This window comes from Macrobrachium nipponense, chromosome 26 (assembly GCF_015104395.2).
Source record: "Macrobrachium nipponense isolate FS-2020 chromosome 26, ASM1510439v2, whole genome shotgun sequence".
Classification (NCBI taxonomy): domain Eukaryota; kingdom Metazoa; phylum Arthropoda; class Malacostraca; order Decapoda; family Palaemonidae; genus Macrobrachium; species Macrobrachium nipponense.
Genome location: NC_087215.1, coordinates 23,095,080 through 23,115,981, shown reverse-complemented (window position 1 = coordinate 23,115,981; position 20,902 = coordinate 23,095,080). Strand labels below are relative to the sequence as shown.

The following is a 20,902-nucleotide window of genomic DNA, read 5'->3' as shown; positions in this document are numbered from 1 at the left end:
GACCTTGTCTTCTCGTCCTGTGATATATATATATTTTTTTTATTCTATTTCAGTTTTTTCCTTGTTTTTTATTTCTTTTTGTTTTTCGTCTATGGCCTGAGATTCGTTCTGACCCTTTGTTATTATTATTATTTATTTTATTGTTATGTTTTTTGCTTGGAAGCTTATAATGTTATATTTTTTTATCACAGGGCTTAGACATTTGAAAGCAAGGATTAAAAATTGTAATCTTATTACTTAATATATTATTATTATTATTATTATTATTATTATTATTATTATTATTATTATTATTATTGTTGTTGTTGTTGTTGTTGAGCCTCGCGTGTAAGCGGCCATAGAATAGCACCACCACAACACACAAATAAATAAACTTAAAAAAAAAAAAATAGGAATCTGTCGGTGCTGATAATGAAGAATTTATGCATCCACAAGAGACAGGGAGATTCTTTTTTTATCATTTTTTTTTTTTAGAAAATAACGAAATCGGGGGATTTGCTTGGTGTTTTCTGTATATTAATTTGGCGTGTAATTCTGCTTAGAGCCCAACATTATTACGAATTCCAGAATTATTTACTGAAGACAAAGCGAAAATTGGGGACCATCTGTTTACCATAACGAAGTTAACTCGTTTTCTCATTTGTCTTTCAAATTACCTCGGTTTTTTTTTTCTTCCCTCAGCTCTTGGTTGAAATGAAGTGACTCCGCCTTTCCTCCTCCTCCTCCTCCTCCTCCTCCTCCTCCTCCTCCTCCTCCTCCTCGTGTCATTTCTCTCCACCCTCCCGTCTTCCCCCATCTACCATCAGCTTTCCTTCCTTCTCCTTATTCATTCTTTCTTCTTCCTCCATCTCCTCAGTCACCATTTGGTTTTTTTTTTTCCTCGCTTCTTTCCGCTTCCTCCCATTTCCCTCCATTCGTTAATTTTATCCTCAACCTCACAATGCGTCAAATTAGATTTCTTTATTATTTTTTTTTTCTCGTTTCCATCGTGGGTTCCTATACATATGGAAAGTGATTGCTGTTGGGTTGTCCATTTTTTCTTGAGGTAATTTATTAATTATTCTCTCTTATCTTTTTCTTTCAAATAGAGAATACACACACACACTCAAACGCATATATATATATATATATATATATCTATATATATATATATATATATATATATATATATATATATATATATATATATTCACTTATTTTCTTTCCTCTGCATTTACCCGTCTTTCCTTCCATACATTTATTCTGCGTTTCTCTTTTTATACGTATACCTCTCTCTCTCTCTCTCTCTCTCTCTCTTTCATTCCCCATACGTCAATTCATCTTCCATTTTCTTTTTGCCCCCGTTTATTGTAGTTAGACATTCTCGCCAAAGGTCTCGCTTATTGTTCTTTTTCCGTTGTGTTCATATATATATATATTTCCCTGTTCATCTAAATTTATTCTCTCTCTCTCTCTCTCTCTCTCTCTCTCTCTTCATTGTGTCATCTGCATTTTGATTTTTAAGGGACGCTCCTCGATACCTTGCTCTGTATTGTCAGCGTTGCTTCTCTCTGTTGTTTCGTCTTTTTCATTATCGGTCTTCTATATTCTCTCTCTCTGTCTCTCTCTCTCTCTCTCTCTCTCTCTCTCTCTCTCTCTCTCTCTCTCTCTGTATTGCTTGCCTTTTTCATCATAGTCTCTCAATCTTTTGTTTCCTTACTTTCCTTTTAGGCGAATTTGTATCCGATTTTTTTTTTTTGAAAGCGTTTGAAATGATTTCATGTCAAGTGTAACTCAGGTTTATTTTCACTAAGATTTTGCAACCGTCCGTTTTAATTGTTTATTTAAACTTTTATTTTATTCGCTTCGAGGTGTCTGTGATACTTTCGTTGATTGTATTGGGAACAAAGTATTATATTCTGGTGTATGGAGATTTTTTTTATTATTATTTTTTTACTTTTTTCGCTAGAGAGAGATTAGAAAGAAGTGAACAGATCGAATGTACGTAGCAATACATCATCTAATAACAGTGACCTCTCTCTCTCTCTCTCTCTCTCTCTCTCTCTCTCTCTCTCTCTCTCGTTGTGCTGACATAAAGCCACATCCAAGACTCTCTTGTTACGCCGTAATGATTCATCATTATCAATACAATGAATTTTCATCGTTGCCCATTTATCTGAAATTCATCCTTAATCAATAATTCTTTGGGATCATTATTATTATTATGATGATGATATTCTCATTTTGGAAACGGTCATTGTTAAAGGGTTGTCATTGTATTTATTTTGTCATTAGCTATATCACCTCCTCCCCCTCCTCCCTCTCCCTCAAACAACAAACCCCTCCCCTCCCTCCTCTCCCTCACACAACAAACCTCTCCCCTCCATTCCCTCTCCCTCACACAACAACCCCTCCCCTCCCTCACAACAACCCCCCTCCCCTCCCTCCTCTCCTCACACAACAACCCCCCTCCCTCCCTCTCCCCCTCACACAACAAACCCCTCCCCCTCCCCCTCCCCCCTTCCCAAGCATGAACCGATCAGGCCTACCGCATGACCATGCCAGATCGATCCGACATAATTAGTCACATTAATTAGTCGATTGTAATTTACATATTGTTAGGAAAAGAGAGGGGAATCGAGGGGGTAGGGGTGGTTGGTGGGGGGGGAGAACAGGTGGAGAAGGGGATATTGGCCCCCAGCTTTAAATTTATGCGCCTTTATGCTTTTTCATTAAATTTCTTCCCTCCAATTATGTGTTTTTATGTAGCTGCTGCCATTTTTTCGACTCTGATAATGATTACGGAATGGAAAAAACTGGGTACATAATGAAAATTATATATGACATGTGAGCTCTCTCTCTCTCTCTCTCTCTCTCTCTCTCTCTCTCTCTCTCTCTCATGAAGTTAAGTTACGACTGACTTTCTCTGTTCGAAATAAATGATTTTCTCTCTCATGTAGTTAAGATAAGTCTCTCTCCTCTGTTAGAAACGATTCTCTCTCTCTCTCTCTCTCTCTCTCTCTCTCTCTCTCTCTCTCTCTCGTGGAGTTAAGATACGTTTCTCTTTCTCTGTTCGAAATAAATTATTATCTCTCTCTCTCTCTCTCTCTCTCTCTCTCTCTCTCTTCTCTCTCTCTCTCTCTCATAAAGTAAAGATAGGCCGTAAATTATGAATAAACGAATCCAGCGTAGCCTCTCGCTGGCGGTATGCAAGAGGAAAACCTCGAGTGTATAATGTATGCCTTTGTTTGAATGAATCATAAGATTTTTCAGCGATGATAAAATTTTCGAATGGCACCGTGGAATTGCAGTGGTTCTTTTCATGTATATATCTGAGCTGAATAGGAGAGTTTTATGCGTGTGTGTATATATATATATATATATGTGTGTGTGTGTGTGTGTGTGTGTGTGTGTGTGTGTGTATACGTGGTGTATATGTTTATTAAATTTTATAAATTTATATATATAAGTTTATAGTATATACGTGTATGCGTATACACATATATATAAAATACATGCAAACACACAAATATATATGTGTGGAATCTACTGGTCATTTTTATCAAATACATATGAAATTATCATATATATATATATATATATATATATATATATATTATATTATATATATAATATATATATGTGTATTTATATATATTACCAGGGAATCTGGAAGGGATCCTGGGGACTTATCGCAAGACATTCCCCTGTATTTCCGGAGCCATTATGGATCTTGAGAAAGCCCGATTATCCTTCGAAGGAGATGTCTAAATGCTCCCTTTTATGGCCCGAGAAAGGGGAAAAAATGCTGCTTCCTGCGAAATACAATTGCAGCATCCACAAGAGCAGCAGTATAGCAAGAAGAACCCTCTCTCTCTCTCTCTCTCTCTCTCTCTCTCTCTCTCTCTCTCTCCTTGCATTCAGGTGATAATATCTTTTTTCGTCACCTTGGATTAAATTGCTGCTTCTGGATTAAGACTCCTAACATGTATATGCGACTTGAAGGAAGGGGAATTAATCCTTAAGACGTGATGCCGTTGAGGTCAGTGTTCTAGAATCTCTCCGGCGCTGCCGTCCTCCGTCTTCGGACGCGATTCTGGGTCTTACGCCCGCCGGATACAGGGGACAGAATTTGGTCTTCCGAGGCGTGCATAATAATAAGTGTTTCCCTAAATTGACGATTGGACATTAAGACATTAATTATCCAATTTAAGGAGAATTTCTTTTGAAGCCCCAATGTGTGCGACGACTTCTGTTTTATATGCTAATGAGGCACCACGGCCAAGTACGCCATGAATTCTTTATTCAAACATTCTCTCTGTCTCTTTCTCTCTCTATCTCTCTCTCTCTCTCTCTCTAATAACAGGGGTCAAAATCTCCTCCTCCCCCGCCCCCGCCCCACCCATGCTCGCTCCACCCTTCTGCCAAGTTCTTCCCCAGTTCTATAAAGATCAGAATCTTAGCTTCTTCGACGAAGATGATAACCTCCTAACGAAGATAATGCCCTTATTCGAACGAAGTCCTTCCTTGTTTTTATGCCGTCTTTTCGACCAGTCCTTCGTCTGCTGAAAAGTCAGTCGTCCGGTTAGCTTTTAAGACGACATATGGCTTTTTAGAAGGAGCGAGATAAAAAGAAAAAAAAGAATTAGTTTGACATATCCGTTATTGATTATAGTGACATCTATAGTTTAGCTAGCGATCAGCTTTCAAGTTTATGACTTACTCAGACGTTCGCCAGCTTGTCATTCGATTTCTCTCGTGCTTATAATGTCAACGGATGGCTCTCTCTCTCTCTCTCTCTCTCTCTCTCTCTCTCTCTCTCTCTCTCTCTCTCTCTCTCCGCTTCTCTTCTCCATCATTGCACTTATTACCCGTATTGTTCCTGATACTATCGTAACCAGTCACTGTTGCACGCCGATGGCCTGAAGTGATTTGTGATTTGTAGATCCTTTCATTTTTTATTATTTTTTCCTTCCCTCTCTCTCTCTCCCCCGCCGTTATATCTGTCGGTAAGTCGGTCGGTCCTTCGGTCCAGGAGTCAGAATTACGTGCTTAGATTGTATAGAACGGATATGGGTACAGACCACCCTCCTACCCTCCCTCCTTCCCTCCCTCCCTCCTTCCTTCCCACCCTATACAATTCTTTCGCTCTTTCTTTCTTTCGCCCGCTTTTTTTCTCTCTCTCTCTCTCTCTCTCATTCTTTCTCCGTGAGTTATCGCTCCTGACACCCCCTAAGCCTACCCACCGCCCTGCAACAAAGCCATACATTTGCAACATAAAAGAGCCCGACCCATCTTGCAACGCCGGCCCCGCGCTTGACTGTGCTAATGGTACCCACCCGGGATCGAGAGAGAGAGACAGAGACAGAGACACACACACAGAGACACGTCTAAGCAAAAAAGGTCCTTGGGGACACACTTCATTAGGACTCGTATTCTTTTTATCTATATATAAAACTTTTTTTTTTTTTTTTTTACGTTCATCTTCCTCTAACCCTTTACCATTTTTTCCACTCCCTTCCTTCCTCTGGCGATCATTGTGCGCTGAATGAAATATGTGATACGTTTAGAGCATTATGTGTCCGTGTGTGTGTGTGCGTGCGTGTGTGTCCCCCCGCCGAAGTCGCCATCGGTGTCCTAGGACACTTCGGAAGAGTGGAAAGCAAATCGGGTATTTCGTCTTGTTGCAAACTTAACATTGGGTCGCTTCAAGACATCGTAGGGTTTTAAGAAACAAATGCCAAGATATAAAGATATATATATATATATATATATATATATATATATATCTATATATATATATATATATGGTCTTTATATATATATATATATATATTTTTATGTATTTTATGCATTCATGCACACATGCTTATGTCTCTCGTGTGCATGTATCATCTTAAGAATATCCTAAATTCATTTTACCTTATTTGTAAATTTACAGTTTGATTTATAAGAAGCGCTGAATGTCACTTTGAGAAGATGAGATTTATGGTGTTTTTTTTTTATTTGATGGTGATTTTTCTGATACCTAAAAATAATCCTATTTACCAGCGGTATATATACATATCGATTTAAAAGAATATCGCAAAATAACACTTCATTCCAGTCATCAGAATTATTGAACTCCTTCTAATCAATTTGTTTTTGTCGTGGATTTGTCCATACTAATTTGTAGATTCCCTTTATTTATTGATACTATCTCCGCTTACTCGGGGAGTGAGCCTACAAATTACTTTATTATTGTTGTTGTTTTTGTTGCTGTTGTTGTTCTTGCTAAGGGGGCGGGGGAGCCTATAAAGGTGTTTTCCCGTTGAGTTAAGGATACAGGAATTTCAGGATATTATATTTGTGATTTATTTATTAGAATGAAAAGGTAAAAAAATAAATAATGTGCATGTTAAACATTACAGAAAAATCATTTTTAATAAAATATAGCGTATTTATTTCAATTTTCGTTGGTGAAACAAAGCTCTACTCGACGGCAGATTTCAGCACGTTTTAATTTAAATTAAAAGTCAGGAATATAATGTTTACAACTTATGCATGAGGGGAAAATCTTGCCCGCGTCCAGAGTGAGCTGGAGGTCAGATCACGCCTTGTCACTCTTCTGTTCATTCTTTTCCCGTTATTCACTTAATGAGTGTTCGAATTTGTAGTAGTTAACATTGTCTTTGTGATTTAGTTGGACATTTATATAATAATATTAACAAAAGCATCAATAGCAATAATAATAATAATAATAATAATAATAATAATAATAATATGATGATGATGAGATGATGATGATGATGATGATGATGATAATAATAGTAATAATAATAATAATAATAATAATAATAATAATAATTTCTGTTCAGATATCTTAGATGTAACAACACAATTTCCTTTATTCGGTAAAACATGGATTCTTTTACTTAAAACTCATATTTTTCTCCTTAAAGGTATTTATGATTTTTAAACCGTATCACAATCTCTAAATTTAAAAGCTTTCATTATTGTCAAAATGAGCATCACCTTAATCTTATTAGCCCCATTGGGCTTTATATTGAAGCTTTTCATCAGCCGAAAAACCTGTTTATATATCTTTACCTTCATTTCTGGTCTATAGCATTAAAAGGTCTTAGTTTTCGTTAGATCTAATTTTTTTTTCTTTATTGATTTGTCGTCGCGTGTATCGTGAAGTTAATGTAAACTCTAATCATTTATATATATATATATATATATATATATATATATATATATATATATATATATATATATATATATTAATTATGATTATTAAAAAATACACCTTTGATAGAACCTTCTGCCCCAAGCAAGTTTCTGGGGATGAAGTCGATAGCCACATGGGCTCGTTGATTGATAGCTTTCGTTCTGGGAATTTAACCACAGACCTTACGAATACTAGTTGTCTGTTTATAAATGCAGGCAAGAGAGAGAGAGAGAGAGAGAGAGAGAGAGAGAGAGAGAGAGAGAGAGAGAGAGAGTGTGTGTAAAGGTGACACAGACATGAGAAACCTTTAAGACGTCGAAAGCAAGAGAATTATGAATGAAAGTATGAAAGTTTAGAAAGTAGGGCACAAGCGCGCGCACGAACACACGCACAACACACGCACGCACGAACACACAAGGAAGGCGGGAACGAACGAAGGCTCTGGGATGCCTCAGTGTTTCCCAAAAGACTGGAAAACGAAAAGAAAAGCCAAAGAGAATGAAAAAGAGAGAGAGAGAGAGAGATAGAGAGAGAGAAGAGGAGGAAAAAAGATATCTTGTTGAGCAGACTATAGTAGAGATGTAACATGTACAGAGGGGAATGAAGAGAATAGAGGAAGGGGGAAACATGTAGCTAGGGGTTTTGGAACAAGGGGAAAGGACATGAAACAAGAGGGAAAGAGATGTAACAAGCCCGTCGGGGGTGAGAGGGGAGAGAGAGAGAGAGAGGCCGAAAGGGGTAAAGCGCCGTGGCGACCCATCTGTGTGTCTTCACCGGAGCATTCTTAACATACCTTCAACTGAGGGGACTCCTATGGACCGCTGACCCCCGAGGGGAAGCCTCAGAGGGGAGGGAGGAGGAGGAGGAGGGTGAACGGACAGGCCAACCGACGGACGTGGGAGAGGGGAGAGGGGAGAGGGGTAGTACACACGTACACACGCACACACACACACACACACACGTGGTGGAATTGAAAAAGAAGAAAAATGTAGCATGTAGTTGGAGTACTTTTCCTCTGTTTCTAATAGTTGAAGCCTCTGGGTAGGCCATTTTTATTTCAGCCGATTTATTTAGGCCTTGGCTGATCGGGAGATGTATATGTATAGTCTATATATATATATATATATATATATATATATATATATATATATATATAATATATATGTATATATATATTTATAAATTAATATTTATATATATATATACATTACATATATTATATATATACATATATATATATATATATATAATATATATATATATATATATATATATATATATATATATATATATCGCGGTATTTTTATCCCGCGCAAAAGTAGGTGACAGTCTCGGGCTTTATGAGTAAATTCACGTCTATTTAACTTCTAAACCTACTGCACTGAATGCCATTGGATTGAAAATTTAAATTTCTTTGAATGCCATTGGATTATTTTTTTTAATTCTTTAAAACCACCATTTTCCAGTTGTGGGTATGACTATGTAATTGTTGTTTCTTTTTGCTATTATGATATTTTACTATTATGATATTTTGATTCGCAAAGACCCACACTTTCTGTCTTGTAAAGTAATGTTAAAGCATTTTTTTTTTTTTTTTTAGTTTATAGAATTAGGATGATCGAGATCAGTTTCCATCATCGAGAAAGAAAATTAGATGAGGACATAATGGACCAACATTATTGAAACATTATATGTGTATATATAATGTATATATCCCTGCCTCCTCCATGCCCAGATAAAAAAAAAACACGTTATTGATCAAAGACCATAAATTTCCAGCGATTCCGCCGCTAAAGAAAATTCTCTCCTTTTGGAATAAAGGCGCTCCAGGGCTGCCAGGCCATCTGATATTCCAGCAGATTCCAGATTCCCGCCTTGAGAACGCGAGAAATTATTCAGAGATCTCCTTTCTTCGCTTCTGGAGCAGAATCTGAGAATCTGAGGACTTCTTTGGTGCGCTTCTTTTACGCCTCCCCCCACCCCGTTGCTTATATATATATATATATATATATATATATATATATATATATATATATATATATATATATATATATATAGATACTTACTGTTTTTATCAAAATAACGCTCAGTTATGGAAAAAGATTGATGTCGATGTGCATTAAAAGTTCATATGTAAATATGGAAATATCTTTGCGTTCATGACAGCTCATAACGCAATGTACAAAGCAGGTCCTAATATGCTGGCAGTAGGGTTATATTAGGAGACACTTGGTCGTACATTACGGCTCATATCAAGAAGATTATACTGGTTGCCTGGTGCGCGTGTTTATTATTATTATTATTATTATTATTATTATTATTATTATTATTATTATGTCTCACGTAGCCAAAGAACACTGATATATAACTACCGTTACAATATCTGTTCCTAATATTTATTCAATATGTTACAAAAACCTCTCTCTCTACACACACTCACACACACACACACACACACACACACACACATATATATATATATATATATATATATATATATATATATATATATAATATATATATATACATATATATATATATGTATATATATATGATATATGGTGTGTGTGTGTGTGTGTGTGTGTGTACTATATTTATATATATATTATAAATATATTTATATGTGTGCTGTGGTGTAAGTGTGTGTGTGTTGTACTATATATATAATATATATTAATATATATAGTATCTAATATCTAATTGTGTATATAGATATCTCTATATGATTTTCGGTAATAATTATATTATAATATCTTACTTAACTTATATGTATATATATATTAATATTAATTATATATATTTTTATATAGGAATCACACACATGAGTTACATAAAAATAATTGTGTGTATAAAACGAACGTATCAATGCTCGTATTAACATAAACTGTTCACGTCGCTAACACACGCGTGTGTATTAAAATGTTTATGAGAGTAAAATACGCTCAAATACGAGCGTGTGTAAAAACCTAATATACGCCTTGCGTTGCGTCTTTGTGATCGCCAAAATTGAGGGATTTCCATTACAGTCTCTTGCGTCTTTAATAGCAATTGCTTTATATTGAAGCTACAGATCGAACAACAACAAACAAACAAAAAAAAGTAAATAAATAATCTTACCCTCTGAAGCTGACAACAAAGACAGCTGCGTGTGTGTGTGTTTGTGTGTTTGTGTATTTATAGATATACTTTGGGATCAAAAGCATCTCCGTGTGTGTTTGTGTGTCTGCGTGTGTTTTGACCTCTTGTTTGTGTATGTGTATGTGTATATATTCTGGTGAAAAAACACCTTACAAATTATTTCCCCGTTTAGTCTCTCTCTTAGTGGCGTATACTGCTTCTCTCTAACATCATCCTTCGTCGCCTCTTTATCCATCTCATTTCCACCCGTTCCTTCCTTCCTTCCTCTCTCTCTCTCTCTCTCTCTCTCTCTCTCTCTCTCTCTCTCTCTCTCTCTCTCCTTTATCTCATTCCATCTTCCTCGCCCGTTTTATTGTTGTCTCTGCCGCTCTGTTATTGTGTCTTTACCCTTCTCGCATATTCCTCCTTCTTCATCTTTATCTTCGTCTTGCCCCGCTCTCTCTCTCTCTCTCTCTCTCTCTCTCTCTCTCTCTCTCGTCTCGCAACAATCATCGCATCCTCTTATTATGTCAAGTCTCTTAATGTTGCCTGCTAGTCCTCCGGCGCCTTCCTCTGTCTTTCTCTCTCTCTCTCTCTTTCTCTCTTTCTCTCTCTTTCTCTTTCTCCCCTTCTAATTTGCATAGTGCAACGTTGCAGATATGCGTATATTCCCCCTTCCTAGCTATTTATGGCCCACGGAACCCCTTTATTTCATTCTGACTGATTATGTCATTTATGTTCAACTTGGATTCTTTTCTTCTTTTTCTCTCTCTCTCTCTCCCTTCTCTCTCTCTCTCTCTCTCTCTCTCTCTCTCTCTCTCTATTTCAGTAGCCATAAAGCCAAGGCAGGCGTTTTGAGATAAAGAGTAGGGAGGGAGGGAGGGAGGGAGGGAAGGATACTGAAGAGGGAGATTACTAAGGGAGGAAGACTATACCCTCCAGACGACAACGCAAAAGGCCAAAAGGAACACTTGAACCCTTCGTCCTCCTCCCTCCCCTACTCCAACCCCCCCCCCCCCCCGCACCCCCCCCCCCCCCCCCGCTCTTTCAGATTTGCTGGCCCAAATGGGATAAGGAAGTCGCGGACTTGGAAACGGACGCAGTTTTGAGGTTCAGTTGCAAACTTAAGTGGATATAATGAGAGAGAGAGAGAGAGAGAGGAGAGAGATAGAGAGAGAGAGAGAAGAGAGTAGGAGAGAGAGAGAGAGAGAGAGAGATGCTGAAGTGTTTTCTAAATATATATGCAAATGAATAAATATCGATACCCTCATCGAAATGTTAGCCAAGAATTATTTGTTTCTAGATCAAAATTGAAAATGATCTTACCGGTGCTACTTTATAACATTGCGGGGTAATTATATCTATATCCTTATTTTGTATATATATATATTATAATTATTATTATATAATATAATATAATATATATTATTTATAATAACTATATATATATATATTATATATATAGATTATATATGACATTAATACGTACTGGACAAATCTGTAATAAGATTTATAGCTCTGAAAATTGGAAAATATCGGTTACCCACTAAAACGCCGTTCTCTCTCTCTCTCTATTTGCGTGTGTGTGTGTGTGTGTGTGTGTGTGTGTGTGTGTGTGTTCCTACACTTCTTTCGTTAATCTCTTGCACATTATCTCACCCTTCGATGTTACAAAACTCAAAACGGACGAATATTGCACCGTCAGCCAGTAAGCGGCTTACTGGTCAACGCAAGATTCAGTTGGCTATCATGCAGTGACTCAAAATGCACATTTTTTTTTCGTTGCGTCATTGTTTTCTTAAGAGTCGAGACCACAGGTTGAGTTCCGCTTCTTTTTTCTTCTTTTATTTTCCATTACTCCATTTACTGTCATTGTGACTGCGTATTGACTTTAGCGTAAGGTGTTCATCTTCTCCTGAAGTTATCGAAGATAGATTGTTATGGCAAATAGTTTTTTTTTTCTTTCTTTCTTTCTTTAGAGCGATAGATCCTATTTGTCCAGTTGGGTGACTGTCATGGAGGCTCTTCATATATATATATATATATATATATATATATATATATATATATATATATATATATATATATATATATATATATATATGTTCATTTCAATCCCAGTCAGACAGCAAAGACGTCCTTTTTATCATATGAAATGACTTTGGTACTTAATCTTTGTTATATAGCCCGTCTATAAATCTCGATAGATCTTCCACATACACCCGCCCCCTCTATCATACAATTAGCCCCCTCCCCCCCCCCCCCACCCCTCCCACGCGGTAGTGGCGAATCCCATGTACACAGCCCCCTGAGGAATGTCTAATGGGCATCATCGCATGGTAAATTTGCTCAGACTATCTGTAGAGCATTTAGAGCTACCAAATATTAAAGAGAGTGGTAAGTGCTATTCTTGAAGCCCCTCGCTCATGAGAGAGAGAGAAAGAGAGAGAGAGAGAGAGAGAGAAGAGAGAGAGAGACGACATATCGCCGTTACTTTGCCTTACCTTAACGCGAGTCGAGGCATTATCGAGTTCTCTCTCTCTCTCTCTCTCTCTCTCTCTCTCTCTCTCTCTCTCTCTCTCTTTTCAGTTGCTCTTTACGGGTCCTTTTATGCCTTTCCCTTAATGTTTTCTGATTTGATTGCATCGTGAATTGCAGGTCCGCTGCAAATGATGGAGTGGGATTTATGAATATGCAAAGAAGGGATGGATAATGTATAGGAGGTAAGAAGAAGGGGTAGCAGCAGCAGCAGCAGCAGCAGCAGCAGCATTCCTAGTTGGGGTTAATGAGTGGAAATGTGTATAATAAATATGCATGACGAGGGAATGAAAATGTGCTGCTCCTTGGTGCGCCTCCAGTGCATGCCGCTAGATGGCAGGACGAGTCTGAAAAGTATATATCTTTCCCGCCTTCCCCTCGTGAGTGCTTTGATTGGCTCCTCCTCCCATCTTTACTTTCCACCAATGGCTGGCTTTCCCTTCCATAGCCCCCGTGCAGCAGCAGAGCAGCGGCAGCGGTAACAGCAGCAGCAGCAGGGAAAGAAGTTGCGTCCTTAAGCACGCCGGTGATTAAGCTGTTCTTTTTTTTTTTTTTTCCTTCCTTTTTTTCCGAGAGCGCCAACCGACCGGTTTTCTTTTTTCGTTCTTTTCTGTTTTGCTTGTGGGTGAGCGACGTTTCGCTGGGCTGCCAGTTTATATATATGCGTTTCTGCCATACATACATACATATCCTCGAAACGGATTAAAGGCTTCTATTTACTCGCCCAAGTAAATGCTCTCTCTCTCTCTCTCTCTCTCTCTCTCTCTCTCTCTCTCTCTCTCTCTCACGGACTTCTCCCTCGCGACTCTGTGTCGAGTTGTGTCTAGGGGAATACGGTATGTCCGCGAGATTAGCCGTGCATTATAGGGACGGCTCTCCCATCACCACTCCCCCCCTCCCCCCTCCCCCCTGGTCCACCAAACCCACCCCCCCCCCCCCCAGGGGGGACCCCGGGTCTCTATTGTTTTGAAGGTTTTCTCGTCTGGAAAGCCTTGTTGATTTGTTCGACCATTTTCCTTGGGGTCGAAAGAACACTGCAGTCTGAAGATGGCCACCGAAGGCTCTTACACCCCCCCACCCCCCCACCCTCTCCCCCTCCCATCTTTCACCCAAGTGGCCATATGGCCGTGCCTTAATGGGTCCGTTCGTACAGCCGCCCCTCGACGACGACGCCCACATCCACCTCCCCTCGCCCAGCCCATCTTTTTCCTCCCCCTCTTTTCATTTTTCCCCTCGATCCACCCACCCCCCGCTTGGACATCTCCTCATCTGTACCCCCCAACCCCCTTCCCAAACCTCATTCTTCCCTTGCCCTTTAATACCCTGATTATCGGAACACTTGAAAATGAAATCATTAAAGATTACAATATGATACGTTTCATGTGTATGCGTCTGTTGGGGTCTGTTTATGTATACGTTTGTTTTTTTAATCCGCGTCGGCTTCTTTTTTTTTTTAATGATGCTAACGTATATAACAGTCTTCATTGTCTCCTGGACCCGTGTTTCTTTCTTATTGTTTTCCTCTCCTCCTCCTCCTCCTCCTCCGTCTCCTCCTCCTCTCGTTCTCTTTTTCCTCCTCCTCCTCCTCCTCCTTCTCCTCCCCCATTCACCCAGTCGCGGTCCCTTCCCTGGGAATATCAATCAGAGAGAGTGAGGACTGATGGTGCTTCTGGTGACATCCGCCGATCGCTCACTTTTTCACTTTTGGGATATTATCATTCTCCCGAGGAAGAGGAAGAGGAAAGAAAAAAAAACTCATTGGTTTCCAATATGTTGATTATTTGCTTACAGGCTCATTTACCGAGGATGGGCAAATGATAATGCCGCAGTTTATAATGCGAATGCTTTTTGGACGAGGGGTGATTATGGAATGAGGCAGTGGTTTGCCGAGGATGGACACTCCTCTCTTCTGGTGATTTAACGTCGTCTGTTATATGGTGGCTGTCTTCTGTCTCCTCGTCCAGATTTGTTTTGAAGGAGAGGAAGGGTTAAGTAATGGGTTCACTCGGTAAGGATGTTTCGAAAGGGGTTGCGAGGTGGTCTTTTATATATTTTGTGCACCGTCAACGTGCAATAATTATTCTGAAACCTGTCTTCCCGTTTTTGTAGACGAAGGCGATGATCATTCCATCCGCCCTTCTTCTCTCTACACCCAACCACCCACTAACCCCAATGGGCAGCCCTCAGATTCCTCCACCTCCACCTCCTCCTCCCCCTACACAACTCCCGCCCACCAAACACACACCCTGACGCCACTTCGATCATTTTACTCTTACATTAAATATTCAGGCACTATAATTAGTTCTGTGATTATGTGTTTGCAGAAAGTCCCGACTAGTGTTTGTGTGTGAGTGAAATTTTCGATTTCAGCCTCCTCCTCTCGCCTCCCCTCCTCCTTCCCCCCCTCCTTCCTCCCCAGTCGTATCCCCTTCCCACAGTCCTTCTACCCCCCCCCCCCCCCGCCGCCACCTAACCGCTCCTGCCCCATTTCTTTGAATTTCTCATTAGATATTATAATAAGTTACAGCATCAGATTTCCATGGTAATGTGGAAAGTCCATCATTTTCGGGAGCACTTGACGAGGAAAAATTAATTAAAGGGAAAGGAAAAAATAAAAAAAAGTTATGTTGACAATACGCTATATTTGTTAACTTTTTTTATTTCGCGAATGTGCTCATAATGAGATATATATTATGATTCGGCGCATACTTTCAAAATTGCGTTTAATTAGGTGGGTTATTCAGTCAGCTGTCGATAACCTCTTGTCGCGTAGTTTTCAATTCTTCGCTTGTTGTAACCATCTTGCTTGATTTAATTTCTCTAAGTTAAGTGTCAGTGTAATGCATTACTTATATTATAGATGTATGTGTTGAGCATTCTGAATAAATTTCTTTTGTTAAATTTCATATAATCAAATTATGAATGATATGTTAAGATCAGCGTATCCGACAATTCAAAGATATTTCTGATAAATTATGAATTAAATTTCTCTTTATTATTATTGTATTTACGTTTCTGTAAAAGACCATTCATCACTTTTACCTTTGGTAAAAAAACAAATAGATATGATATCATCTCCACCTTTATATATTCCTATTAACTTTAAATTCACATTTATCTTAACATCATGTTTATGTTTCTTCGAGTCGACCGTAAATTTAACACATCATGTTTCTTTCAGGTGACCTCAGACGTTATACCCAGCGTCGTCTGGTTGACCTGAAATTTTAGATCTTTCTTGTCTCCTCCCACCAGACCCTATAGGTCCCATTTTACCATCTTCCAGTTAATTTTAAAGTTTAGATATATAATTCCAGTTTCTTCCAGTTTACCTTCAAGTTTGGCCATCACTTGTTTTCTCTTCCAGGTCACCTCAGGTTGTAAATTGCACTCACCTCGAATTTTTAATCTTATTTAATCTTAATTATGAGTATCGATTCCAGTTGAGCTCAAAGACCTCACTCATGTTTCTTTTTCTCCTTCTTCTTCTCTCCTGGAACAGGTGAAAGGCCCTACAAATGCCACTTACCGGATTGTGGCCGCGCTTTTATCCAACTGTCCAACCTCCAGCAACACCTGAGAAACCACGACGCCCAACTGGAACGCATGAAGAACCGCCCTTTCCATTGCAACATCTGCGGGAAGGGCTTCGCTACCGAGAGCTCCCTGAGGACCCACACATCCAAGGTAGAGGTCCAAGACGCAGCTGCGCCGGGTGGGGGGTTTATAAGCAAGAGGAGAGGAGGCTGTTGGGGGGTGAGGCCTCTTAAACTTAAACAGTCTTAACCGCACGAGTCTTCATACCACACTCTCTGAAATCTCTTCCAAGAAATTGACAAAAAGAACGAAAAGATACATATAAAAAAAAAATAATGCCCCCCCTTACTCCCGAGAGAGCCACCCAGTTACATTTTTTCTCTTTTTTCGTTTTTAATTTCACACAGAAGCATTTGTTTTGATTGCTCGCATTCTTTGTTTTTATGTTTCAAGTCTCTCTTTCGGTTATGTTTTATTTTCTCAGTGGCTCTGTCACTGGTCTCCCTTGGAAATACATGAAGCCAGATGCAAGGTTTCTGTGACGTCATAACGTTGGGCATGGTGGAGCCTTTCAGAGATTGTGACATGGGCTTAGGTTTATACCTGTACATCATAAGTGATTTTCCTAAGACGACCTATATTGCTCTTCCTATCATTCAAAAAAAAAAGAAAAAAAAATCAAGTCGATTCATGAACACAGACATATATACTAAATATATATATATTTAGCGAATCACCTTCTCGTTTACACTGTGACCTCTCATTTTTTTTAAAAATCTATATGTATATTGACATCATTGATATGATATTAATAAGCTTCCCTACCAGAGACAAACCCCTCTTGCAGAGCCCCGATTTCTCATTGTCTGATTTCTTATATATTTATAAATATATATTTATATTTATATATTACATCATATTTATATCATATCTGGTAATGTGACATCGGATACCCCTTTTTTTAATGATCATTGTCAGGCTGTAGTTGCTTTTCGTAATTGCATTTGTTATCAATTTTAAACTTTAATTTTTTTTCCTTTATTTTCGAAATTTATTTTCTCCTTTGGTTTATATGTCGTGCTCACTATGTCCAGTAGCTGGATTTAGACTCCTCCTTGGAAGCTCAAATGTTTTGTTGTTTAAGAATAGACTTGATTTCAGTAGTCACTAGTTTCTTTCTTCTTTGGTTTTGAAGTATATCTTTCTTTTTCAAGTTTTTTGTATGATTTCTGAGAGAGAATTTCCAAAACTTACAGTACCATTCATGAGAATATATTACTAAAAGAAATGCATGAACCATTTGCATGCCTACAGTATCTGTTTCCCAGTGATGTTTATATATTTGCAAATCTGCAATTCATGTTGGTTCAATTATTTTGCCATTTTATGTCAATGCATGCTATTTGTGGCTCGTTGCAAAAACTGCCTTTCTTAGAGTTTAAAAGATTTTTTTGTGTTGTTTTCTCTCTTGATTGTTATTGTTATTATTATATTTATTATGACTGTTATTACTATGATAAGCTAATCATTTGAAGACTGCTAGCGCTACCAGATTGGCTTTTGGACTGTGTGCGAACTTTATGGTCTGAGATTCTGTCGTCTGAGTTCAACTGAGGTGAATGTCGCCATCTGAGGCTCAGTTTCCCGAGTCTTGGGTGCCGTTGAGTGGCCGATGCATGCGTTGAATCCCCCTCCCAAAAATTGTAAAGGAATAAATTAGCACAGAGAAATAATCAGTGTAGTGGAGGATTTTAATTTTTCCGTTTGATTTGCTTTTTTTCCTTTAAACTTTGGTGTTAGGTTTTATCTCATCGACAAAACAACAACAACAACAACAAGCCGAAACCATGAGCTGTTTTTCTTTTTATATAAAGATCATTCTTTGTGTTTAAATTAAAGTTTTTCTTTCGTTTCACGTGGAGGAATTTCAGAGTTACTTGAAATGGATGGGTCTGCGTGAGTATGATTCGTGAATATGTAGATATCTTCCAATAGATTAGAAATGTTAAACGAAATCTGCAAATGATTATTCTTCCAAAGTGAAAGATTAATATGATTTACCAGTTCATACCAAGTATATAGCCATAAGCGACCATTGATTATTATTGAACTGTTAGGAAAACCAGTTATTCCATCATTAACTTCGTCAATAACGGAACAGTATATACTGAAGAGTTTAGTAAGAATCTGTTCAGTCTCCAGTCCGGTTTCTACGTGCTTATAGAAGAGAGTGAGAGTCATAAAAGAACAAAAAAAAAGAAGAAATAAAGCAAAATTGTCACTAGAGAAACCGCAGAATGAAAGAGAAAGGCTATGTCATCATATATATATATATACACACACATCCATGTCCTCATTGAGACCTGAATTTGTTAGAATTGTTAGTTGGTTAGTTAGTGTGTTAGTTAGTTAGTCCTTCTGGCGACGACAGGACAAAACCGAGGGTTCACCGAGTGGTCTGTCACTCTCTCCCACACAGCACGCGGCTCTCGTCGGTGGACCCAACGCTGTTAATTGTCCTCAGTGCCAGAAATTGTTCATGAATGGCGAGCAGCTGATGGAACACATGAAGTATACGCACAGGGATCCTAACGCCTCGGGAGTGGCAGGTTAGTTTGCTTCCTTACCTCTAACTTTTTCCGTTTTGCCGTCTTTCTCACAGCACGCCAGCAACGTCGGAGGACCCAACGCCTTCCACTGCCCGCACTGTCAGAAGTTCTGCCTCACAGGAGAGCAGCTCATGGAGCACATGAAGATTGTCCACAAGGACCCCAACGCCTCTGGTGTAGGAGGTAACCCAAACCACCCCCCTCCATATTTAGGCGCTCGGCCATGAGTGCACACACAGCGTTCTCTGGGACTGTTTCCTAAAGATATTTATTGAGAAAAACACAGAAGGGTCATTTGTGGGATGTGTCATTTGTCACGTATATCATCACCATCATCATCATCATCATCATCTTTATTTAAATCATTCCTTTGTTATTCTGTATTGCCTTTTTTTCTCATCTGTGAGGGAGTGTTGTGCCATGCGTGTACTGGGGAATCATAATGTTATTTCCAGGTTGATTCATTGTTCCTTTACTAACCCACTTGTTCCTTTTTTTTTGAAACTTTTTTATATATCTCTCAAGCCTCTGGTTGTCCTGTCTATAGTTGTAAGTGTGATTTCATAGATAAGGTCTTTTTTCCCCCCGTTATGTTATCTCTTGAATTGTAGGTCTTTTTAACCTTTTTATCCTCACTAGGATTAAGTGCTATTAGGAACAGATAACCTAACATTATCTCTTATAATTAAAGGATTCTTTTATTTCTTCGTAGGACATCTTGCTAACACCTTTGGGTACTCCCTGCTTTTGATATTGTTTTACTCTTAGAAGATCTAAGTCAGTTCATTTTTGATAAGACAAATGATGGTCATCATTTCAGTGAAGTGTGATTCATGAAAGCAAAACCTTCCTTTGTTCAAGAAGCATTGAATTTAAAGATTCAGTTCATATATTTTTTTTAAAGATAAGCTTTGAAAATGTTCTTTGGACAAAAATAAAGCCTTGAATTAAATGCATATAAATTCTGTAACTTTTTTTAAGTAAAGCCTTGAAGAACTCTTTTGATAAAGCAAAGCCTTAAAATGAAACGAATATCAATTTTGTAGCTTGAAATATATATATACACAAGTTCTTAAACACTCGAGAAGACCTGGCGAACGCTTTCGTAATCTTTGCCCGTTTTCCTCTCTCCTTGGTGGAACAGCGAAGCGTCGTACGGCGTCCCATTCCTGCCCCGTCTGCGGCAAGCACTACGTGAACGAAGGCAGCCTCAGGAAGCATTTGGCCTGCCACCCGGAGACCTCCCAGTTTACCTCTTCCCTCAGGATGTGGCCGTGTTCCGTCTGTCACGCCGTCTTCACTCATGAGTCAGGTGAGTATAGTACCTCCTCCTCCTCCTCCTCCTCCTCCTCCTACGGACAGATTTCTTGTTCGTGGAAGCCTTTCTTCTTAGTTTTATTTTTGAATGATGAGTGTCTCGTCAGAAATTTCGTATTTGCTTTTTCATGAATTTTTTTATCATAAATCGGAGACCCTCGTATGTATACGTATGAATGTAAGTTCCTGCGGGTCTGTCTTCCATGTATGAAATTAAGTTTGTTGTATGTATGTATGTATGTCTAAAAGTCTTTCTCTGTGTATAATATCAGTCAGCGTTGAATTATCATGGCTTGAGATTTTATAGCATGTATGTAAGCGAGTCTTTCACTATAAATATGTATGTATGTCTGCGAGTCTTTTTTATATATAATAATATGGCTGAGACTTTACAGCATGTATGGCTGAGAACCTTTCACTGTAAAGAATATTAGCTATCTTGGAAAAATTATGGCCGGTATTTCACAAGCCATCCCAGCGTCATTGCGCGCACACTGGCTTATGTATGACGCGAAAGAGCTTCATGGCGTCGATGACTGTGATATTACCCGACAATGCAGTGGCGAGTTTCCTCTCGAGGCTGGAGGGGAGA

The 20,902-nt window shown here is 38.6% G+C and overlaps 1 protein-coding gene across 10 annotated transcripts in view; it reads left to right on the top strand.

The window, feature by feature from the left end:
- Positions 1–20,902, top strand: part of LOC135200070 (protein glass-like) — a 1,678,662-nt gene that overhangs the window by 1,632,935 nt on the left and 24,825 nt on the right. For 7 of the 10 annotated variants that reach the window (XM_064228352.1, XM_064228351.1, XM_064228350.1 and 4 more), the window contains 3 exons: positions 16,350–16,603; positions 19,047–19,176; positions 20,138–20,305. In XM_064228352.1, the coding sequence (XP_064084422.1) occupies positions 16,350–16,603; positions 19,047–19,176; positions 20,138–20,305 (552 nt within the window). Of the gene's footprint in view, positions 1–16,349; positions 16,604–18,863; positions 18,994–19,046; positions 19,177–20,137; positions 20,306–20,902 lie in introns of all 10 variants that reach the window. The other 3 variants (XM_064228346.1, XM_064228347.1, XM_064228344.1) reach the window with 3 other exon arrangements.